Below are 19,342 nucleotides of genomic sequence, written 5' to 3' on the forward strand. Positions count from 1 at the left end.
TCCTGCAAATCCCGTCGCATTCATGATTCATATACGATATTCTTCTTCACATTCCATGGGTTCTACATAGGAGTCATATGTGAATCAAATGAGAATAGTGAGCATCACTTCTTCCGCCATGACTTTGATGGATGTATTGACATCATAAACTGTCCAAGTATATCTTTGGATATTAGCTTGTCACCAAAGAGTTGACACTTTAACTCTTTTGCCAAAAACTATTTCATTCACATTCAATCTTCATATACAAGTAAACCATCCACTATGATTTATGATTGATTTCCAATATAGTAGATATATTGAACAAAAATATTAAAATCAACCCAATAACATTAGTCTGATTTTGGTTAGAGATATTGTCGCATGTTTTCCTTTTCTAGTGTTTGTCATTTTCCTTGTAACTTTTGTAGTTGATATAAGCCTGGACTCTTTCATATTAAAGTGTAGTACCACTACAATGACTCCTCGCTAGAAACTCAGGACAAAAACTATGAACAATTATCTAATTAAAGCCACTTCTGAGATAATGATTGTTATATAGTTGTTTCAATACACGTTGACTTGCTTATTCTTAAAAATCAGTATCTCAACCAATATATGTGATGTTTAGCACTAATCTATTGTAATGAATGTGATTGATATTTAATACTAAAGTACATGGGCTCTTAGTGATGAATTTTGAGATTTATGCTCTAATTATCTCCACAATGTAAACTATACTCAAGTTTGTTGTGTAAGGCTTAATGCATATATTGCTACAAAATTTCCCTGCTGCCCCAAATCTGGTAATGGATCAGTATCGATGTTATTATTTCAACTTGTCTTTTCAATTGCTCAACTCTTGTGTAATATCCCCTATTGGATCCAATCATATTACAACCGGATCTAATCCATTTCAATAATTCTATTATAATGAACCCCATTCTGCCCTATGGTGATTTGGGACTAATAGCGCTTTGCAAAGGCTTCTCGGCATTTCAGGTTTTACTTCAACACAAAAATCTTTATAAATGGATCTCACTCAAATGTCACTTATACAAACAAAAGTTCTCTCTCATCTGAAAATATGTTCAATATCTACATGCAATCATATATGTATGTCGTCTCTAATTAGTTCTTATAATGTGGCATTAGGTATGCCATAAAAGCATATTACTCTCTAGAGAGCCAATCTCGAAATATAGACTAGATGTAGTTTGTCTTTAATGGCCACAGACTTAACAAGGATCGTCGAATCTCAAAACTATTTTAATACATCCCTTAACTGCTACCATGAATAGTTATTAGACTATTGTCTGTTGATACTAGAGGTTGCTATTATATTATCATCACCATTTCCATGTTTGTCTCAATAACCACTATCCTTATATTTTTATCTTGATCAAAAATTGCAATACCGATCTTTGTTATGGAATTCAATCCTAATGATATTTGATAGTGGATTATTTATTTTTTTCATTCCTTTCCTTTTTTATTTCTAACTAGTACAAATAGATCAATACTTATACAATCATTGGTATTAACTATGAAGTTCAAAATGTTGATTCCTCGATAGGTGTTGTTCGACAGATATGTTTGGTCTTTACAAAATGATCACATTGCTCTCGTTGATGGTGATGCCCACTTTGTTGTTGTTGATTCCTTTGATGCCTGACATCCCTCAAAGTCTTGATACCAGACCTCGGCAATGCGATAAACCCTGAATTTCATTGCAGTCGACCATTAGAAGTCCATGCTTTTCTACTAACAAAGATCATCTAGTTTATTACAGTCTACACCCATGGCCTTCTCTTTTATTTATACTCCTTTGCCTTAGTGATATTATCTGCTTCACTTGTATGCTCTCCCTCAGTCTACATCACAATCTGTAAGGGTTAACAAAAACAATATGATCTCCTGTGGGACTGTTATTGCTAAATCTCTAATATGTCGATCTTATGTAAAAGATATCTATTCGACCCTTTTGATTTTTATTTGATCATTGCGTTTGATGTACCTTCTCTGAACTATATTTTCCTCCATTTCCTTTATTATGAGGGATTGTGTATCACATTGATTTATCTTAATTCTTTGTAATGTTCTCGTCATAAAATAAATATTTAATCAAACCTTTGTTGATGGGCTGATTGATTTAGTATATTTCGAACCCATTTTGGTTTAATTGTTTCCATAGGTAGGTGTGGTCATCGATTATCTTTGTAAACCCTCAGAAAGTTTCTCCGACGGGTATTTAAGCACGGCATGTAGATAGTAGTTGGTATGTGATTTAGATTATTTCTTTGTACTGCGAATTCATGTTGGAGTTCAATATTGTTTGCCATTTCGGAAGTGAAAGATCTTCCCTACTTGGCTTCTCAAGTTTCAATGGGATTCAACCTTCACCTTATTCTGTCGGTGTATTAATTTGCTTCGGATCTAGCAAATCCAGAACACCATTTTAATCTAGAATATATATATATATATATATATCTGTGTTTATCTCAAATATACTCTAGTGTCTCTTTGTACAATTTCCTTGAGCTGTCAATTCATTCGGAGAACTTAGAGTTAGTAAATCTAAAGATCAACTCTATACTGCATCACCCTCTTCATTGCATGGCTTTGTTACCCTCACCACACACTTCATCTCCATCACTATACGATATCTCCCTCCCCACTGTACGGCCTCCTAAGAACAACCGTCCAACCACCCAATAACCACCGTACGGCCATCCCATCACAACCACACGACCTCTCCACAAACTACCATACGACCCTCCTCCTTTACCTTGCATACCATATAGCTTCCCTTTCACTTCCACCGTACGAACACCATCACCCGTACACACAACATCATACACAAGGACACCAACACACCGTACGGCCTCTACCAAGACACTATGTACGGGAAAGCATCTTCATATGGCCATTCATCCTTTCACCACCGTACGGCTTTCGTACGGACCCCTAGCAACCATTTCCACATGACTAAGTACCATTCCAAATCCCTCCGTACTTTGGAAACATTACAGTGGTATCAGAGCCAGTGATTCTACCAACCTATGGAAGTGAAAGCAACTTTATATCCAAAGAAGAAGGCGAAATAACCTTGTTGGTAGGATGGCAAATTCTCAGGATCCTATGACAGAACTCATGAATCTTTTAAGAGCTGAGCAAAAAAAAAATACAAATCAACGAAACCCAAAGGCTTATGCAAGAAATGCTACAAAAATTGGCCAAGGGAAAGACAACAGGAGAACAAAATGGGCATAGCGAGGACTCTGTTTTGGGAAGGACAAACTCTCAACCCTCTCACTCTCAACCCTCGATACACATCTTCCTTCCAAGAACAGAAGCACCGTGCAAAGAAAGAGAGCCCACTTTTCAAGAAATACAAGAAAAACTTTGGAAAGATTGGAGGAACGTGAATATGGAAGGTGATATATCTTATAGAGACTATGTTGATGTAAGAATGAGATATTCAAGTGGAGGATATCGTGGTTATTTTAATGATGATCTCAGCAGAAAGATCGGAAAAGTAAACTTATCACCATTTGATGGATCTAGACCCATCACTGCATAGGGATGGGTTCTGAAGGCAGACACCTATTTCCAACTCAACCTAATGTCCAAAGAGAAAGCAATCAAGTTCGCAACACTCCATCTGGAAGGAGTGGCACAAGAATGGTGGCACCATGGATTAGTTACTCTTAGTCACGACCAAATAACCTCTTATGTCAAGTTCACTGAGAGACTCATTGACCGTTTCGATGGGAAGGACCCTGAACTAAACTTCAAAGATCTAGCTCAGCTAAAGCAAACAAGTACAATAGACAATTACATCACTAAGTTCCAAAGGTTGTCAGTATTAGTCACAAACATCTCTGAAAGACGTCAAGTCGTGTTATTCATGGATGGGCTGAAAGAGCCTTTGAGAAGCTGGATCAAAGGGTTCAACTTGTGCACACTCAACGAGGCTATTAAGAAGGTGTGTGACATGGCCGCATCTTCCTCCAAAATTCACGTAGCTACGCTAGCACCATCCCTACAAGAAGACAAAGACAAGGAGCCAATTCAGAAAGAACCTCCGTTGGATGAAGACTCTTGGTAAGAGCTTCGGAGGAAAAGCTCTGTTTCACGTGCAAAGAACCATGGAGACCAAATCATTGCTGCCTCGGAAAGGGAAAGATTCATTACATTGAGGTGTTCCTTGATGACGACAAAGGACAAGTACCTATAGTGACTCGTGAAGAAAGTAACTGGCAGGACAAAATAAATGCCCTGATACAAAAAGGAGGTTCCATTGCTATCCTCACTACAATGGCTAGAAGTAGTATCTTTAGAGTTCGTGGCACACTTCACAGGAAACAAGTCATAGTCATGATTGATAATGGCAACACACTCAATTTCATCAATTCATCTTTAGTCACTAGTAAGGGCTTGCATGCAGTAGAGCGTGGAGGATTTGAGTTTAAGGTTGCTGGAGGAACCTTGTTACCTTGCACTCGTGATCCCACAGTTAAAGATTTCCATGTGAAGCTATACCTTGACAAATGATTTTTTTGTCATAGATTTGGTTGATATAGATATCATATCGGGCATCCAATAGATGGAGACCCTTTACTAGTACACCCATAGTTTCAAGAGGATGGACTTTTCATTCGAGACGGATGACAAGAAGGTACTGCTAAGAGGAATGTCAAATAAAGGATCGAGGGAACTAACAATCAAGAAGATGGAGGCCATTTTTAAACATGACATGATCCCATACACTGCAAGTAAAAACATAGTAGTCAACACTTTACCCCATTCCTTGGATAACTGGCGGGCCCATCTATTGGTCGATTACTCCAAGAACACTTTTGCATGTCAGTTGATGGATGGCTATATAAATGTTAAAGATACCAAATTATTGATGATATCATTTACTACAGCGATAAGATCTACTTGGTACCTAACTCGAAACTGAAGAAGCTGATTAAAGAAGGTTTAATTTTGGGACAAAGGGACTGTAATGTTCCCGTCATAAAATAAATATTTAATCAAACCTTTGTTAAAGCGCCAATTGATTTAGTATATCTCGGACCCATTTTTATTTAACTGTTTCCGCAGGTAGGTGTGGCCGTCAGCTATCTTTGTAAACCCTCAAAAAGTTTCTCTGACAAGTATTTAAGTACGGCATGTAGGTAATAGTTGGTATGTGATTTGGATTATTTCTTTGTACTGTGAATTACTATTGGAGTTCAATATTGTTTGCCATTTCAGAAGTGAAAGATCTTCCCTACTTGGCTTCTCTAGTTTCGGTGGGATTCAACCCTCACCCTATTTTGTCAACGCATTACTTTGCTTCAGATCTGGCAAATCCAGAACACCATTTTAGTCTGGAATATATATCTATTTGTGTTTATCTCAAATATACTCTGGTGTCTCTATGTACAATTTCATTGAGTTGTCAATTCATTCGGAGGACTTAGCATTAGTAAATTTGAAGATCGGCTCTGTACTGCATCACCCTCATCACTACACAACTTTGTTACCCTCACCGCATGCTTCATCTCCACCACTATACAGTATATCCCTCCCCACCGTATGGCCTCCTAAGAACAATCTTACAACCACCATACAACCATCCCATCACAACCGCATGGCTTCTCCAGTGATTATTGTACGGCTCCCCTCCTTTACCTTACATACTGTATGGCCTCCCTTTCACTTCCACCATACAGTAGCCATCACCCGTATGCACACCATCATACGCAAGGACACCAACACACCATATAGCCTCTACCAAGACACTCTGTATGGCCAAGCATCTTCCTACGGCCATTCATCCTTTCACCATTGTACGGCTTTCGTACAGACCTCAAGCGACCATCACCACGTGACTAAGTATCGTTCTAGGTCCCTCTATATTTTGGGAATATTACATTCTTGACTGCCTTACCAAAATTATCCTTTGTTGTTTTGTGATGTCTAATTGAATGCTGACTAGACTAAGATTATTTTGCTCCATATTATTTTCCCTATCCACAATGCCTTATAGGATTTTTTGAACGATTATCTAGGTGCTTGTAACTTTATCACAATCATCTAATATGTCATGATGTGTATTCCATCCTATTCTTTTGACCCAATGCTAAGTCAATTGAACTATATACTAATGTTGTTGTTTTCTCCAAATACAATTTCCACATTGTCCATTGTTCTGTGACTAGCTTCCCCGTGATTGGCAGCATATGTTGAATTCTTATAATCTCTGTGATAATATCCTCTAATTATAGTAATTGTTTTGTATCCCTTTCATAGGACGGTTTTTCTATTTTCTACATTTACAGCCTGGTGCTCTGATACCATGTTAAGTTTATAGGATCGTTTTTCGCAAATGTAATAACACTCCTGATTATTTTTGTGTTCCAAGTGTAGATCCAAATGCATATATAGGAGTACAAGAGAAATGTCTCTATGCTAATCAAATTTGGTTTTTGTTGTAGTTTCACAATGCACACCCCATTTCTTAGGAGAAATGGGGACCCCCTAGTTTGTTTTTGCTTTCCCAGACCCCTAGTCCGGGGTCCAAGTCTTTTTAGGGTTCTATCTAGAGTCTAGGTCTTGCTTGGTCCTCTGCCTAAAGAACCCATTTGCGAAAAACTGAGAATTTTAGAAGGAAATGTCATTTTGCAAGGCAAAAGGGGCGCACTAGCGCACCCCACAAGGTGCGTTAGTGTGCTAACTGTGCTAGTGAAGGAGCACTTCCCTTTGGAAGTGTGCAGGTGCACACCCCCAAAGGGTGCGCTTCATCCCAGGCCTATAAAAGACCAGGACCCCTCCCTCTTCCTTACTCATTTATCTCCTCCGGCTTTTGGTGAGTGCACTTCCACACCCATAGAGGTGCGCCATCTTCGAGACTCATGCACCTCCAAATACCAGACTTGAGTCAGAAGGTGCACACCTGTCCCAGGTACACAAGTGCGCACCTTTTGTAATAACAGAACTTAAACAAAACTAAAAAATAAAACCCTTAGCCAACATCACAACAATGGTGCGCAATTGCGCACCTTCCTAAGGTACACAACTATGAACCATTTAGTTTTAAAAAGCTAAGTATGGTAAGATGCGCACATGCGCACCCCGCAAGATGCGCACATGTGCACCCCACAAGGTGCGCATGTGTGCACCCTAGTTTTTATATACTTAGAGCGCCTTTGCACAAGAAAAGGGTGCACAAGGTGTGCGGGTGCACACCCTTTAGTTTTAAGCTTGCTTTGTGTAAGAGCGCACTTAGCGCACCCTCATGGTGCACAAGGTGAGCTAAAATACTGCATTTTAGAGGCTAAACTAGGGTTTTTTGGTGTTTTTGCCGGGTTTTGCGTTCTGGATTACTTTTTTGGTGTTTTTACTGGGTTTTGCATTTCTGGGTTAGTTTTTTTTAGTAATTAGGGTTTGTTTATGGTTTAAATTTCCACCTTTCAAACTAATGTGTTTCTATTTTGAGCAAATAAAATGGCTTCCTCCTCGTCCTCCCTTGCAGCAAAGATTGCTCCAAAACTTGGTGTCTTTAAGTTTCAAGGTGTACAAATGAAATCACGCTTCCAGGATGTGCATTCAGAGATTCAAGACATTGAATTAGGTCATACTGATTGGAATGCATTCATGGTACTCTGCAATAAGTAGAATGAGAGATCCCCAATGATCTCTGCACTTATTAGATCCGAGTTAGTTAATGCGGCCTCACATTCTACTTCAGTGCAGTCTTCACAGCTTGTTATGGCCTTGGGAGAAAATTATGTGTTGGAAGAAAGAGTGGTGAAGAGCATAACAATGGAGATCGTCCTAGATCTGAGGCCAAAGAATATCGAGAAAGCTTTCCATCTCCTAAGGGCAAATCAATACATTGGGTTGACTTATCATCAAGCAGAAAGGTGGTATAGGGACAATGAGCAGAAGGCTACTAAAATCATTCAATCTTCATATCTAATTGATAGAACATATGTGAGGCAAAGAGCGGGAAAAGTTGACATGACATGAGGTTATATGAAGGTTGATATCGGATACTCCGTAGTGCTCCTATGCAAGCTCATGGGATTACCAGCAGCAGGGCACTCGAACATCTGGATGGTATATTTCATCGAGACCATCAGAATGGCTAAAACGTCAATTGATTGGGCCACAATTCTCAATGAGAATTTAGATGAACAGCTAGTAGCGGTCAAAACCGATCTAAGGTTTTATATGACATCTTATTTTGTGTATCTATTAGCAACGAGAACCACAGATTATTTAGGATTGTTTAAAAGGGAAAGCATGCAAGAGGTTGCACGGCCTTATGCGGTATACCCTCAATTAGTAAAGAAGAAGCTCTCGGATCACAACAAAGAATATAGAATAGTAAATGATGCTTTCATTTTTGCAATCATCCTGTTCATTGAGGGAGGTTATGCAAAAAAAAATGTCAGAAGAGGTAGCAGCAAGAATTGCAAAAATAGGCGCCTACAACATCCAGTTTAAGACATTCACCTACTTAAGGGTAGCAGGCACAACTGTGAATCCAAAGAAATTCCCGAGATATCCATCGGATAGGCTCATTTTACTGGAGATTGCGAGACAACTCTCATCTGCATATGATAGGGTAAGGAAACAGTATAAGAAGACCTGAGTATGGCCCATCACCATAGGTCTGTTTGGAGTCAAGTAGAAGCAGGATATCATGACTTTTGATTCAGAATGGGATCAATATCCTTTGGAGGACTATAACTCCCATCGTCCATGTTTTGACAATATTGGCAAAGTTCAATATTTGGCAGGAAAACAATTTGAACATGAAGATGCCATAGAGGATCATTGGATCAATGCAGTAGATGACTACGACATCCAGATAAGTGATTATTGTAGGATGACTCTTTATTTGGCAGGTAGTGCCTCGAAAATAAAGGTACCATTGAAGGTTTTTCAACAAGACACTTCAAATGTTTTGGATCCCCTATATAATTGAGATAAGATATGCAATCAGCCAATCATGAATGCAGAAATTGATAGAGAAGAAAAAGCAGATATCAATTATAGGGTGAGGCATATCAGCCATTCAAGTTGGACCCGATTTCTCAAACAGTAGTCTTCCAGGCCACAGCCCACCCAGCAAATGGAAGAGGGGTGAAAGTTGCAATACTAACATTCCCTGCTCAATCTCCAATTAGGCCAGAAACAGTGTATCAGCATGATAGGGAAGTTGGATACTTTAAAGCAAAAAAGGGCAAGAAGAAAAGAAAAAGAAATTCTCCTTAGCAAGCTGAGCCCGAATTTGAAGGGACTCAAGCCCAAGAAGCAACTCAAGCACCTAAGACACAAGAGCCCAAAAATGTAGAAGCCGCTCAAACTCAGGATAATCCGCAAGTGCCACTACTAGAACAGGGACAAGGACCTGAAGAAGCACAAGAGGTGTCCCCACATGTTCAAGAGGGAGAAGCCTCTCCATCAGCTCCTAAGAGAGCTAAGCCTAAAACTCCAATCAAAAGGACTAGAAGACAGAAAGTGCAAAGAAAGGTTATTCCTAATCCTTTAGTCCCGGAAACCATTCTTGAAGAGGATGAAGAAGATGAAGAGGATAACCTTCCCTTGAGTCAAAGGACTCGTTTGGCTAGGGCTACTGAGGCAAAACGAAGATGAAGTTCCACTATAACGCTGCCATCTATTCCCACACAGCATATTCTAGTTACAACTTCAGAGGATGAGCAGCAACAATGGATTGATAAACAAGAGGGTCAAGGCAACGATGTCTTTAAAATTTCAAATTTTGATTTCATTTAGGTGGGTACTAAACTCGTAGGTGACAAGATAAGGCATACACCAACGAATCAGCCTTTACAAGAAGATTGGAATCAATTGCCACCTTCTCAACAAGGACCTCTAGGTGCCCAGCCATCACCAAGTCAAGATTTGTCTTTCTTGGATAAAGGTTCAGCCACTCCTCTCCCTCCTGTTAATGAAGAGCAAGTACAAGCTAGGTAGGGAGAAGAGCCACAACAAAGACTCGCCGATAAAGTATTAGAAGAGGGGGAAATATATGAAGAACCTCAGCAAACTTCTCAAGATACAAAAGTGAGGAGTTTGGACTCAGCAGACATAGGGATGCCTAATGTAGATCTCTCACAGAAAGAGAAGACTCCAGAGAGGAGCATTAAGGGAAAGGGTTTGGTGGTACAAACCCCCTCTTCAACTAAGAATATGTCTCCAATGGGAACTACTCCAAGTGGGTTGAAGAAAGAGGTGATGGTTATGCATAAAAGGCAATTGTATTATAGTGTGGATGAGGGAACGAAAGAATTAGTTGAAGCCCTCAAGAAACCTGAGCTACCTACGGGTGATGCACGAACATTGTCCTTTATTATGAAGAATCGAAATCAAGACTTGTTTGCTCAGATTGCCATCCCTCCTCTACATGCAAATATTGAAGATCTAACCCCGAAAGATTATCAGATTAAAGAGGTCTTGCTGGGAAAGCCCACAGTGGACACTGCTAAATTGATGGTCACTACAAGAATTAAAGAAGTATTTGACCACCTGGAACAAGATGAGTCTGAATTGTTGAGGCTCCGGAAACAGAATGAGCTTCTAAGAGGCTATTGCATGAAGTGGTTGGTCCTTTGGACCCTAAGAATCCTGAGGCGACTCTAGGTGCGGCACTTGATAGGAAGGCAGGTATACAATTGGATCCATTTTTGAATGTGTGTCAACAATGGTGGGAAAGTTTTGAGGAAAAAGGTGTGTAGATAATACAGGGAAACTTTAAACTATTGTACCATATCCAAGTTAATGCAGATAGGTTGGCTGCTATATTGAACCAGGATTTTGGATTGATGGACGAGGTACATACCTAGGATAAAGACCTTCAAGCATTATAGTCAATAAAGGGCTAGAGGTATCGTATACTCATGGATGTATATTCGGGGGATGAATTGGATAAGATAGATGATTGGATCGAGAAGATTGTTGTTGGTAATAAAGTAATGGAGACATTACATGCGGATATTCATAAGCTCAAGGATCAAACCCAAGAGCAGATTGTGGTAGCTGAGAAGTATTACAGCGATGCTTGCCTTGACATTTTTGAAGATGAATCAAGGGATAAACTCTTGTCTGTGTAAACAGCTGTCGAACAGTTTCAGAAGACCTTTGAAGAAGCTTCGACTGATGAAGGCATTAGACAAGCATTTAAGATAGAGGAGTCATTCTAGAATTGGATGTAAAGCTAGAAGACTTTACGAAGACTCGCACAGAAATGGGCAACTATCGGCAAATAGTAAAGGATAAGTATGATGCTTTGGATTTTTCGGATGCAACCCAAGTGATGGAGATCATAGAGAAATTCAAGAGCAAACATCCAGACATAGGTCTGGTATAAAGGGGAAGAAAACCCAAAAGCTAGAATTTCAATGTTGACACTTGAGAAAATTTGCATTTTTTGAATTTGCCACTAAGGTACACTTCTCCAAAGGTGTGCCGGAAGGTTTTGAAGAAGTCAAAGGTGTGTCGACAGTTAACTGCCAATTTCAAATTTAGAGCTTTTAATGCATCGAAAACACATTTTGATGGCAATTTAACTCCTAGGAATGCCTAAAGAAGGTTGAGCTTCTATTTTTGGCATCTCCAGAGACTCTCAGATCCTCTTATAGTTTCCTTCTTCTTACCTAATACTTTATTTCTTTTTTAGTCATGTAAAGGCTCATGCACACATTAATTGATATAAACTAGGGTGGAGTCCTACTTAGCACCATTTAAAGAGTCAGTTTGTATATAATTAGATTCGTTTTATTAGTTTTAAGCACATATTTGCATAGAGGAATCTCTCACTCTCAACACAAATTAAGGAGACGATTGCCTATAAATTGAGGAATTAAATATGTATTCCAGGCCGTTATTTTGATGCAATAATATATGCTATTGGTGCTCTCATTTTGAGTGTAGTTATTCTTGCCGGAGTGTAATATTTTGTGGATGTATGTTCATGGAGTGTAGTGGAGCCAATGGTTTTGTTGCGTTATTTTGATTGAGCAATATTTTAATTCTGGTGTTTGTCGTATGTTTACAAATCTCGCTGACATACTTAGTTGGAGAAGAGATCACCTACTGTTCATACGTAGCTTTTTTGTCTCACATGAGCACACTTTCTGTGACCTTGCGATCTAATGAGAAGTGAAACATCTTACGGTTACTAAATTTCCATTGACGATTGCATCAGTGGAATTGCGGAAGCGCTGCTCCTATTTTCATTGGTTACCTACCAATATTTTCAACGGCTTAACTCACAGACGTGTTGTTTCCGTGGCTTATGTCCGTTAGGGATTTACTTTTCAAGTCATTTGATTAAACTTCTTGTTACCTTATCTTTGTTATTTGCTTTTACAAACACTTGGTTAATTTAGGAATTCATATAGTTGCATAGTAAAAACTGCATTCATTATAAACAGAAAAATACAAAAATATATTTCTTTTTGTGTGGATACTTTTTTTGAGATAGCAAGTAGATTCAACATCTTATCCGAAATTGGTTGAACCAGCAAAGGCCTCCTCGTGAAAACTCACATTTATATTCTACTGAGTGGATTCCAATAGGTCACAAGATCACCGGGAACCTTGGAGTTGATCCTAAATCAGCTTTTCAAGAGAGGAGTTCAAAAGGATTCCTGTCATTAAGCACCGTGTAAAATGACAGCTCAACAATTATGGTAAGTTAATTTCCATTAGACATTATTAACAACAATATATATATATATGTCTAATTGATGATTAATCAAATGCAATAATGTTTAACCAATTACCATTGGGGATTAACTCTAGATCAATTCAACCCGACTAAAGCTACAACACTTATCCCTACATATAGCACTCGATTTAGTTAAGGAAACCAACCATCGTGACTCTTCAGTACAACCTATCTCATAACAAGTCTATTTTACTCGCTAATTACTTTATTACTAGCCTACAGCCTACAGCCCCACAACTACCAATATTTTGTAACTTTTTTTCAGAAAAAAAGGATGCTTTTTAGATAGGCAAACACCCATGAATATATCTGATAACTTGGTTCTCCCATATGCCTACACATTGGAGACCATTTTGATATTCACCTAATGAAGCACTATGCACCCTTGGTCTGTCTGGCCATTCTTTTCATTTTCAAGATTTTCAAAATGTAGTTTTCCCTTGGGGATGCATTTCCAGGGGTCTAAGTGACCATTATATTTTTTTAAACTTTTGGCATTGCTTCATGTTGACATACACTCGAGGCTTAAGTAGCTGCTTTGACATTCTTTTAAACATTATGAGCACCCCTTGTAGAAATATATCTACGATCGAGTGATCATTTTTATGTTTTTGAAAACTTTCATCAGTCTATATGTAGGTGCAAACCAATGGTCTAGGGATCATTTCTGAACAGATTTTGAACTTTTGACATGTCTTGTTGCTGAATAAGAAACATCATGTTTTAGTCTAGAACACTTTTTGTACTTTTCACTTATTTTGATCCCATCTTTTAACAAGAATGCCCCAAGAATTTAAGAAGCCGATTACAACTTGAACACTTTTGGTAGGTTTATGTTTTAGCACAATCCAATCTAAAGGGGTGTCAACTTTTCATGGCTTGGACCATTTTTGCATTTTATATCACATCCAAACTCCGATTTCCATCTTGTCAAATGTGTTGGAGAATATCTTCTATTTGCTATGTAAGAATAAATATTAGAGCTTAGAAACACAAGATTCGTGAAAATGGGAGGCAAGGATTTGGCAGTGAATCACTCCACAAGAAAAGGCTTACGTTTGACTTGAGAATGACAATAGAAAAATTTCCATATTGGTAGTTAAATCTAAACAGCTCGCAACCAAGGCACTGCATCAATTTTTCTTTGGTGGATTGTTTAAGTCAGAAATTGTAAGTGTCACTAGCATGTTCTTTTTTAACATAAAATCTATTCAAGTAACAAATTAAACTAAGGTGGATATAATCTGATTTGTTACAGTTCTCAGAATTCTTATTTAATCACATCACTTGTTATCATCAACATCATCCTGTGGAATTAGTTTGCATTTGGCTTTTTGATATCCATATGATGATTAGTACACAAATTAAGCAGGCATATCCCTGTACAGTATTAACTTGCACAATACATCTCATGTTTACATTTTCCAACACCCAACTAGCGAGGGATTTTGGCATGCCATATGTTTTGGAATAAAATCAGGAAGATGGTTCTTCTAAACATTAGTAGGGCACTAATAATTAAGTATCAAAGATAACTTTACCCAATCTAATGTCTAAACTAATGAATCCAGTTCTCTATGAAGCCCCACAAAATCAAAAGAATACTTACCAGATTTCAAGTATCGATCAAAACGAAGCTCGTCCAGCTTGAGAGGTAGAAGTATAACTTGCTTATTCAAGTTCCATAAAAGCACAAATGCAATAAAATACCTGAAATATTATTCACATAAAAGTTCATAAAATTGTATACCTAAAATATACACTAAATTTCATAAAATTGTATACCTAAAATATACACTAAATTTCATAAAATCGTTAGATATTATGTTTACAATGCAAGCAAAGGCTTGATGAATGGAAAATTGATACCTTCATGGAAATCCAAACACTACTTGGTAGTTAACTAATGTAGGAACAAGAACTACTAATGGCAATAGATTTATATTACAAGACTGCCAATAAGATACTTTCATAACTTTAATATCAATCTGATCCATTAAATATGACATTCTCAAAACTTTCTCTCCAAGGACAACTCACATGCTGGAGGAAAGAACTATAACAAAATAAATACAGATCGTCACATTTGATGACCATAAATGTTCACTTACTGAGAGATAACAGTGGCAAGAGCAGCTCCAGTAACACCTAACCTAAGAATGAGAATAAAAAGAGGAAACAGCAGGGCATTCAATATGTTGCTGGCCCCTGCAAAAATTTTAAAAACCACACCTCAGGAACAAGCTTATGTGCATGCACAATTCATTAATTTCAAAATTTGTAATATGTGGACATTATAACAAAGTTAAAACAGTAGTCTGATGAAAGCCAAAGTGAATTAAAAATCAATGAGTGAGTTTGAAAGTGTAGGGAAATCAAGATACCATTTTGATTTATATTAGGATACAAGAATAAAATACAATTTTAAATTTTAATGCAATTGCAAGAGGTACTGACAAGACCATTATACAGGGAAAAGATATAAATATAGATTAGATGGCGTAAATACATAACAGCAGTAAAAGGAATGAATGGACTTGCCAAATCATCATCTCGTCTCTATAACCCACGCAAAATGTCAGATATAAGTACCTCACTCTCAATGGTATCGAATTGTTTTCCTATGTTACAGATGCCAGGCATATAACTGTGGAGGAAGCAAGAAATTGTATAATCCAAACTGAGCATGCATTCACAAGAGCGGGAGTGGGGTTAAATAAAATGTATGAAGAAATGAGGAATAACCTGACAAGAGATCTCAATAGAAAACTATGAAAGGAGAATGTGGAGTCTAAATTGATGGTGCTGCCAGAGAAAAATAGAAATCTGTTGCATGAGATCAGTATCCTAAACAAGCCTCATAAAATGCTTCCTTGTTCTCTCAGGACTCTGATGCTGGGTACCCCGTCTGACCTATTACAAAAAGCCAATTAAAAGTTAAAGAATTCTCATAACACCGTGCATTCTTTTTAGTCGTTGTGCTAATGAAGTGAATATAATTCTCATATCACTAGTGACTTAACGTCAAGAATGGATGCTGTGAAAGTCTTGACTCCTTGGCTTTGGAAGGAATTGAAGAACAATGGTCTGACAAGGATTAGAGAATTCCATCACTCTGCAGATATCTAAGAACACACTGCAGATTGAAAAGCTCATGGTACAGCTAGGGAAATTCATGTATATTCTTATCTAGTAAAGGCTTCCAAAGATAAAATTAATGAAAAAGAGGGTTCTGGAAAAGAGGCTCTATCACAAATCCCAAAAATGAGGATAGAGTATACGTCCAATCAAAGGCATATCTGAAGAGAAATTCTGATACAGGTAGGCTAGATAAAAGAACTTGATAAAATGTGACATAAATTCCCAAAAACAGCAAAATTGAGATCAATCCTCATGCCTCATTGGTTAAAGAAAATCTGATTGGAATTATTGGAGTAAGGATCAATGTGTAAAGGATAAATGTAAATATTGTCAAGTGCCTTTTTAGACTTTTTTGGCAATTATATAAAAAAAAATGTTATGGTTAAAACTTAAGATAAAACTGAAATAAATGCTAAAATAACTGAAAGTTAACTAAACCCTCAGCTAATCAAATATCTGCTTCGGAACCCTTAATATTTTTTTTGCAATTTCTGTTTACGGAAATTACCAAAGAACAGACTAAAAGAAAATACAGAAAAATATCTGATGAAACAGAATTAAAATCAGAGGTTGAGAATGGGGAATTTGTAAACAATTTCACTGATTCAGTTTAAGACCTAACCAACAATTTTCCACAGCTGAAGTGTACCATTTTACATACTTTTGGCAATTAACTAATTTTCTTTTATTTTTATTTTATGCTTAAAAGAAAACTGAAATATATGCTGAAAGACAATAAAATCCTAGTCTACACTGTTATCTGATTTTTGGAGTTTAGAATAATATGTGATTGTTTTGTGTGTTTTATTTATGGCAATTACTAAAGAATGGACTGGACATAAGTACCAAAAAATATCTGTGAAAAATGAAAATAATGAAAGTTTGAGAATGGAGAATTTGTAAACTATTTCAGCAATTGAGTTTAGATTTAACCAGCAAATTTCCAAAATATGCATCTACAAAATATAGCAGTAATCAGCATATCCTATAATCAATATTCACATCAGTTTACAACAAAAATTTGGATCTATATGATCACTCCAACTGCAGTAACTAAAAGTTTACTAACTATGTAAAGTGTTAACAATGAACATGCATAGAATATACTACCTACGTGGCAATTATTTCAGACTCAACCTCCCCTTAAATGGACAGCAGTGTGTATGTAAAGGATGACAGAAAAATATGCAGGAAGACAGTGCATACAATGATAGTTTAAATCATATATCACTAACACCAGACAACTATAACTTGCAACCAGAATTAGAGCAAAAGAAATTGCTTAACAGATAATAATGTAATACCTCCCAAAGAATATTTGTTCCAAATTTAACAAATGTCACACAGTGATTTAAGTGAACAATATTCATGCAACTGATTTCTTTTTATCCACTAGATTATATCGAAAACCATATAATATCAGACTGAAATAGAGGCCTGGAATTAAATATGAACATAGTAACACGGGGACGCGTCCCCCACCTTTTTGCCCCATGTCCTAGAGGTGGGGACGCATTGGGGACTTGGGGACTTGGAGACTCCGTTCCTTCATCCCCAATGGCGCCACTAAATTCTGCCACCTCTGCCAAGGATGGGGGGATGTCCCGATGTTGACTATTCACTGATTAAACTAATTATGTTCAATGTTCGATGTTCCAATTCAATGCAATGTTCAAATATTTACTCTTTTACATCTTTATATCTTATATTGCAATATATCTTTTCATAATTAGTATTTTAAGTGCCAGATGCATGGTATATACAAACCCCCATCCCCCGCCATCATCCCCCCGCTATCCCCAAATCAAGCCCCTCTTTTCCCCCGCCCCATCAACTCGTCCCCACGCACTGTTGTCCCCCCTTCCCCCAGGGCGATGTAACTATGAATATGAATATTGCCTTTAGATAGATAAATCATTACAATCTCATTCACCAAACAGATATGAAATCTCTCTACTGCTGCAATTTGTCTTCAGATAAAATCTTCACAAATTTTCCCAGTTGTGAACTCTGTTACGAGTCCACCTCCAAAAATGAATTGGGTTTCCGTCCTCAGGCTTTCAAACTAAAAGTCAAAGCTTCCCACAATTCTCCAAGAGAAAGCAATAGTCAAGCATAAACCAAGCATGTCTCTTTATTATTCCCCTCTTTAAATTAAAATGAATTTATTAATTTTCACTATGCTCCATTAAAGTCATTTTAATACATTATTAAATTCAGTTGTCATTAAATTTAATCTAAGTTGGCAACTTAAAACAGAATTATTTAATTGACTTTTAAGTAATGTCCCCTTTCTAATGTTCAAAACACAATGTTGTCATTAGCCTATTTCCCCATGGTCCCTTAGGTTAACCAGGGCATAAAAGGGCCATTTGGCCTAGGCAGTTTTGTTGGAGCTCATTCTGAGGTGATCTAATGCAATTTCATGCCTACTTACTACTTATAGTAAGTCATAATGGACATATGGGACTTCCATTTGAAGCGGCATGTTGATGGTAAATTGGAAATATGGACAAGATCATTTATATATTGTTGAAATAACTTATAATGCATTAATAAAGTTATTTTTATAAACTTACATTTAACTATTTGTGTTTATCAATACATGGGAAGCACAAATAAAAGTTTTTGGAGACTTAAATGAAGGAAAATCATGTTACATGGCGTGAAAATATCAGAGAAAAAGAAATTATGATAAATGGGGGCCAAAAAAGCAACTGTGAGAAAATAAGGTTGAATAAGCCAAAAAAAACTGAAATTATAGGAAAGAGCAAAAAAGTGATTTTGTTTATCCCACATTACCAAGGTAAGTGGTTGAACTATTAGAAAGTGTTATTAAAGATATTAAAGAGCTCTCTTTCAACATGCTTGGTTTATGCTTGGTTAAAAGATGAAATTGGTGAGCTTTTCGAGTTTTTTTTATCAAGGGCTTTGAGGACGAAACCTTTCTTTTCTTACAATCTTGACAATGTTGTGAGATACAGTCTTAGGATTTGAGTTGAGCTTCAAGGTAATATCATTTGGTTAATGTTAACTGCTTCTATTCAAAGTGATACTCATCTGCCTAGGATTGGATTTGAAGGATTAGAAGCTAGAGAAAGAATGTTATGTTTATTTGCACATGAATATATGCTGGTCGATTTCATGGAAATCTGTAAATGCATTTGCTGAATATATATTACTGCCACAAGGGCCATACAAGTTTGGAACAGACAAATGCAAGTGCTGATTAAGTCGTAGCAATTAGATATTCACCTACAGCAGACTGTTTGGTACTGAAAGCACCTGGTAATGCTGTTTTATTGTGTTATGGCTGCAATCTTAGCATTGTTCTTGTGTTGTTAGCTTCTGCAAGTGCTGAACACACTTACCTATCACTATTAAAGTGTTCTACCAGTACTAGGGATCCATTCAAGTTTAGAAAACTTCATACAGATGCTGCAGCTGGGTGTAGGAGGCTTATTG

General features: G+C 37.3%; 1 protein-coding gene across 1 annotated transcript in view; it reads right to left on the reverse strand.

Moving 5' to 3' along the window:
- LOC149567004 (protein DETOXIFICATION 44, chloroplastic-like) overlaps window positions 1-19,342 on the reverse strand; it is a 188,829-nt gene that overhangs the window by 122,415 nt on the left and 47,072 nt on the right. Inside the window, exons 6-7 of the mRNA XM_089820210.1 lie at window positions 14,848-14,944; window positions 14,346-14,446 (exon numbers count right to left, since the gene is read on the reverse strand). Coding sequence (XP_089676336.1) covers window positions 14,346-14,446; window positions 14,848-14,944 — 198 coding nt within the window. The remainder of the gene's footprint in view (window positions 1-14,345; window positions 14,447-14,847; window positions 14,945-19,342) is intronic.

Source organism: Cupressus sempervirens, chromosome 3 (genome assembly GCF_028749045.1).
Source record: "Cupressus sempervirens isolate cs-2001-9-10 chromosome 3, ASM2874904v1, whole genome shotgun sequence".
NCBI lineage: Eukaryota > Viridiplantae > Streptophyta > Pinopsida > Cupressales > Cupressaceae > Cupressus > Cupressus sempervirens.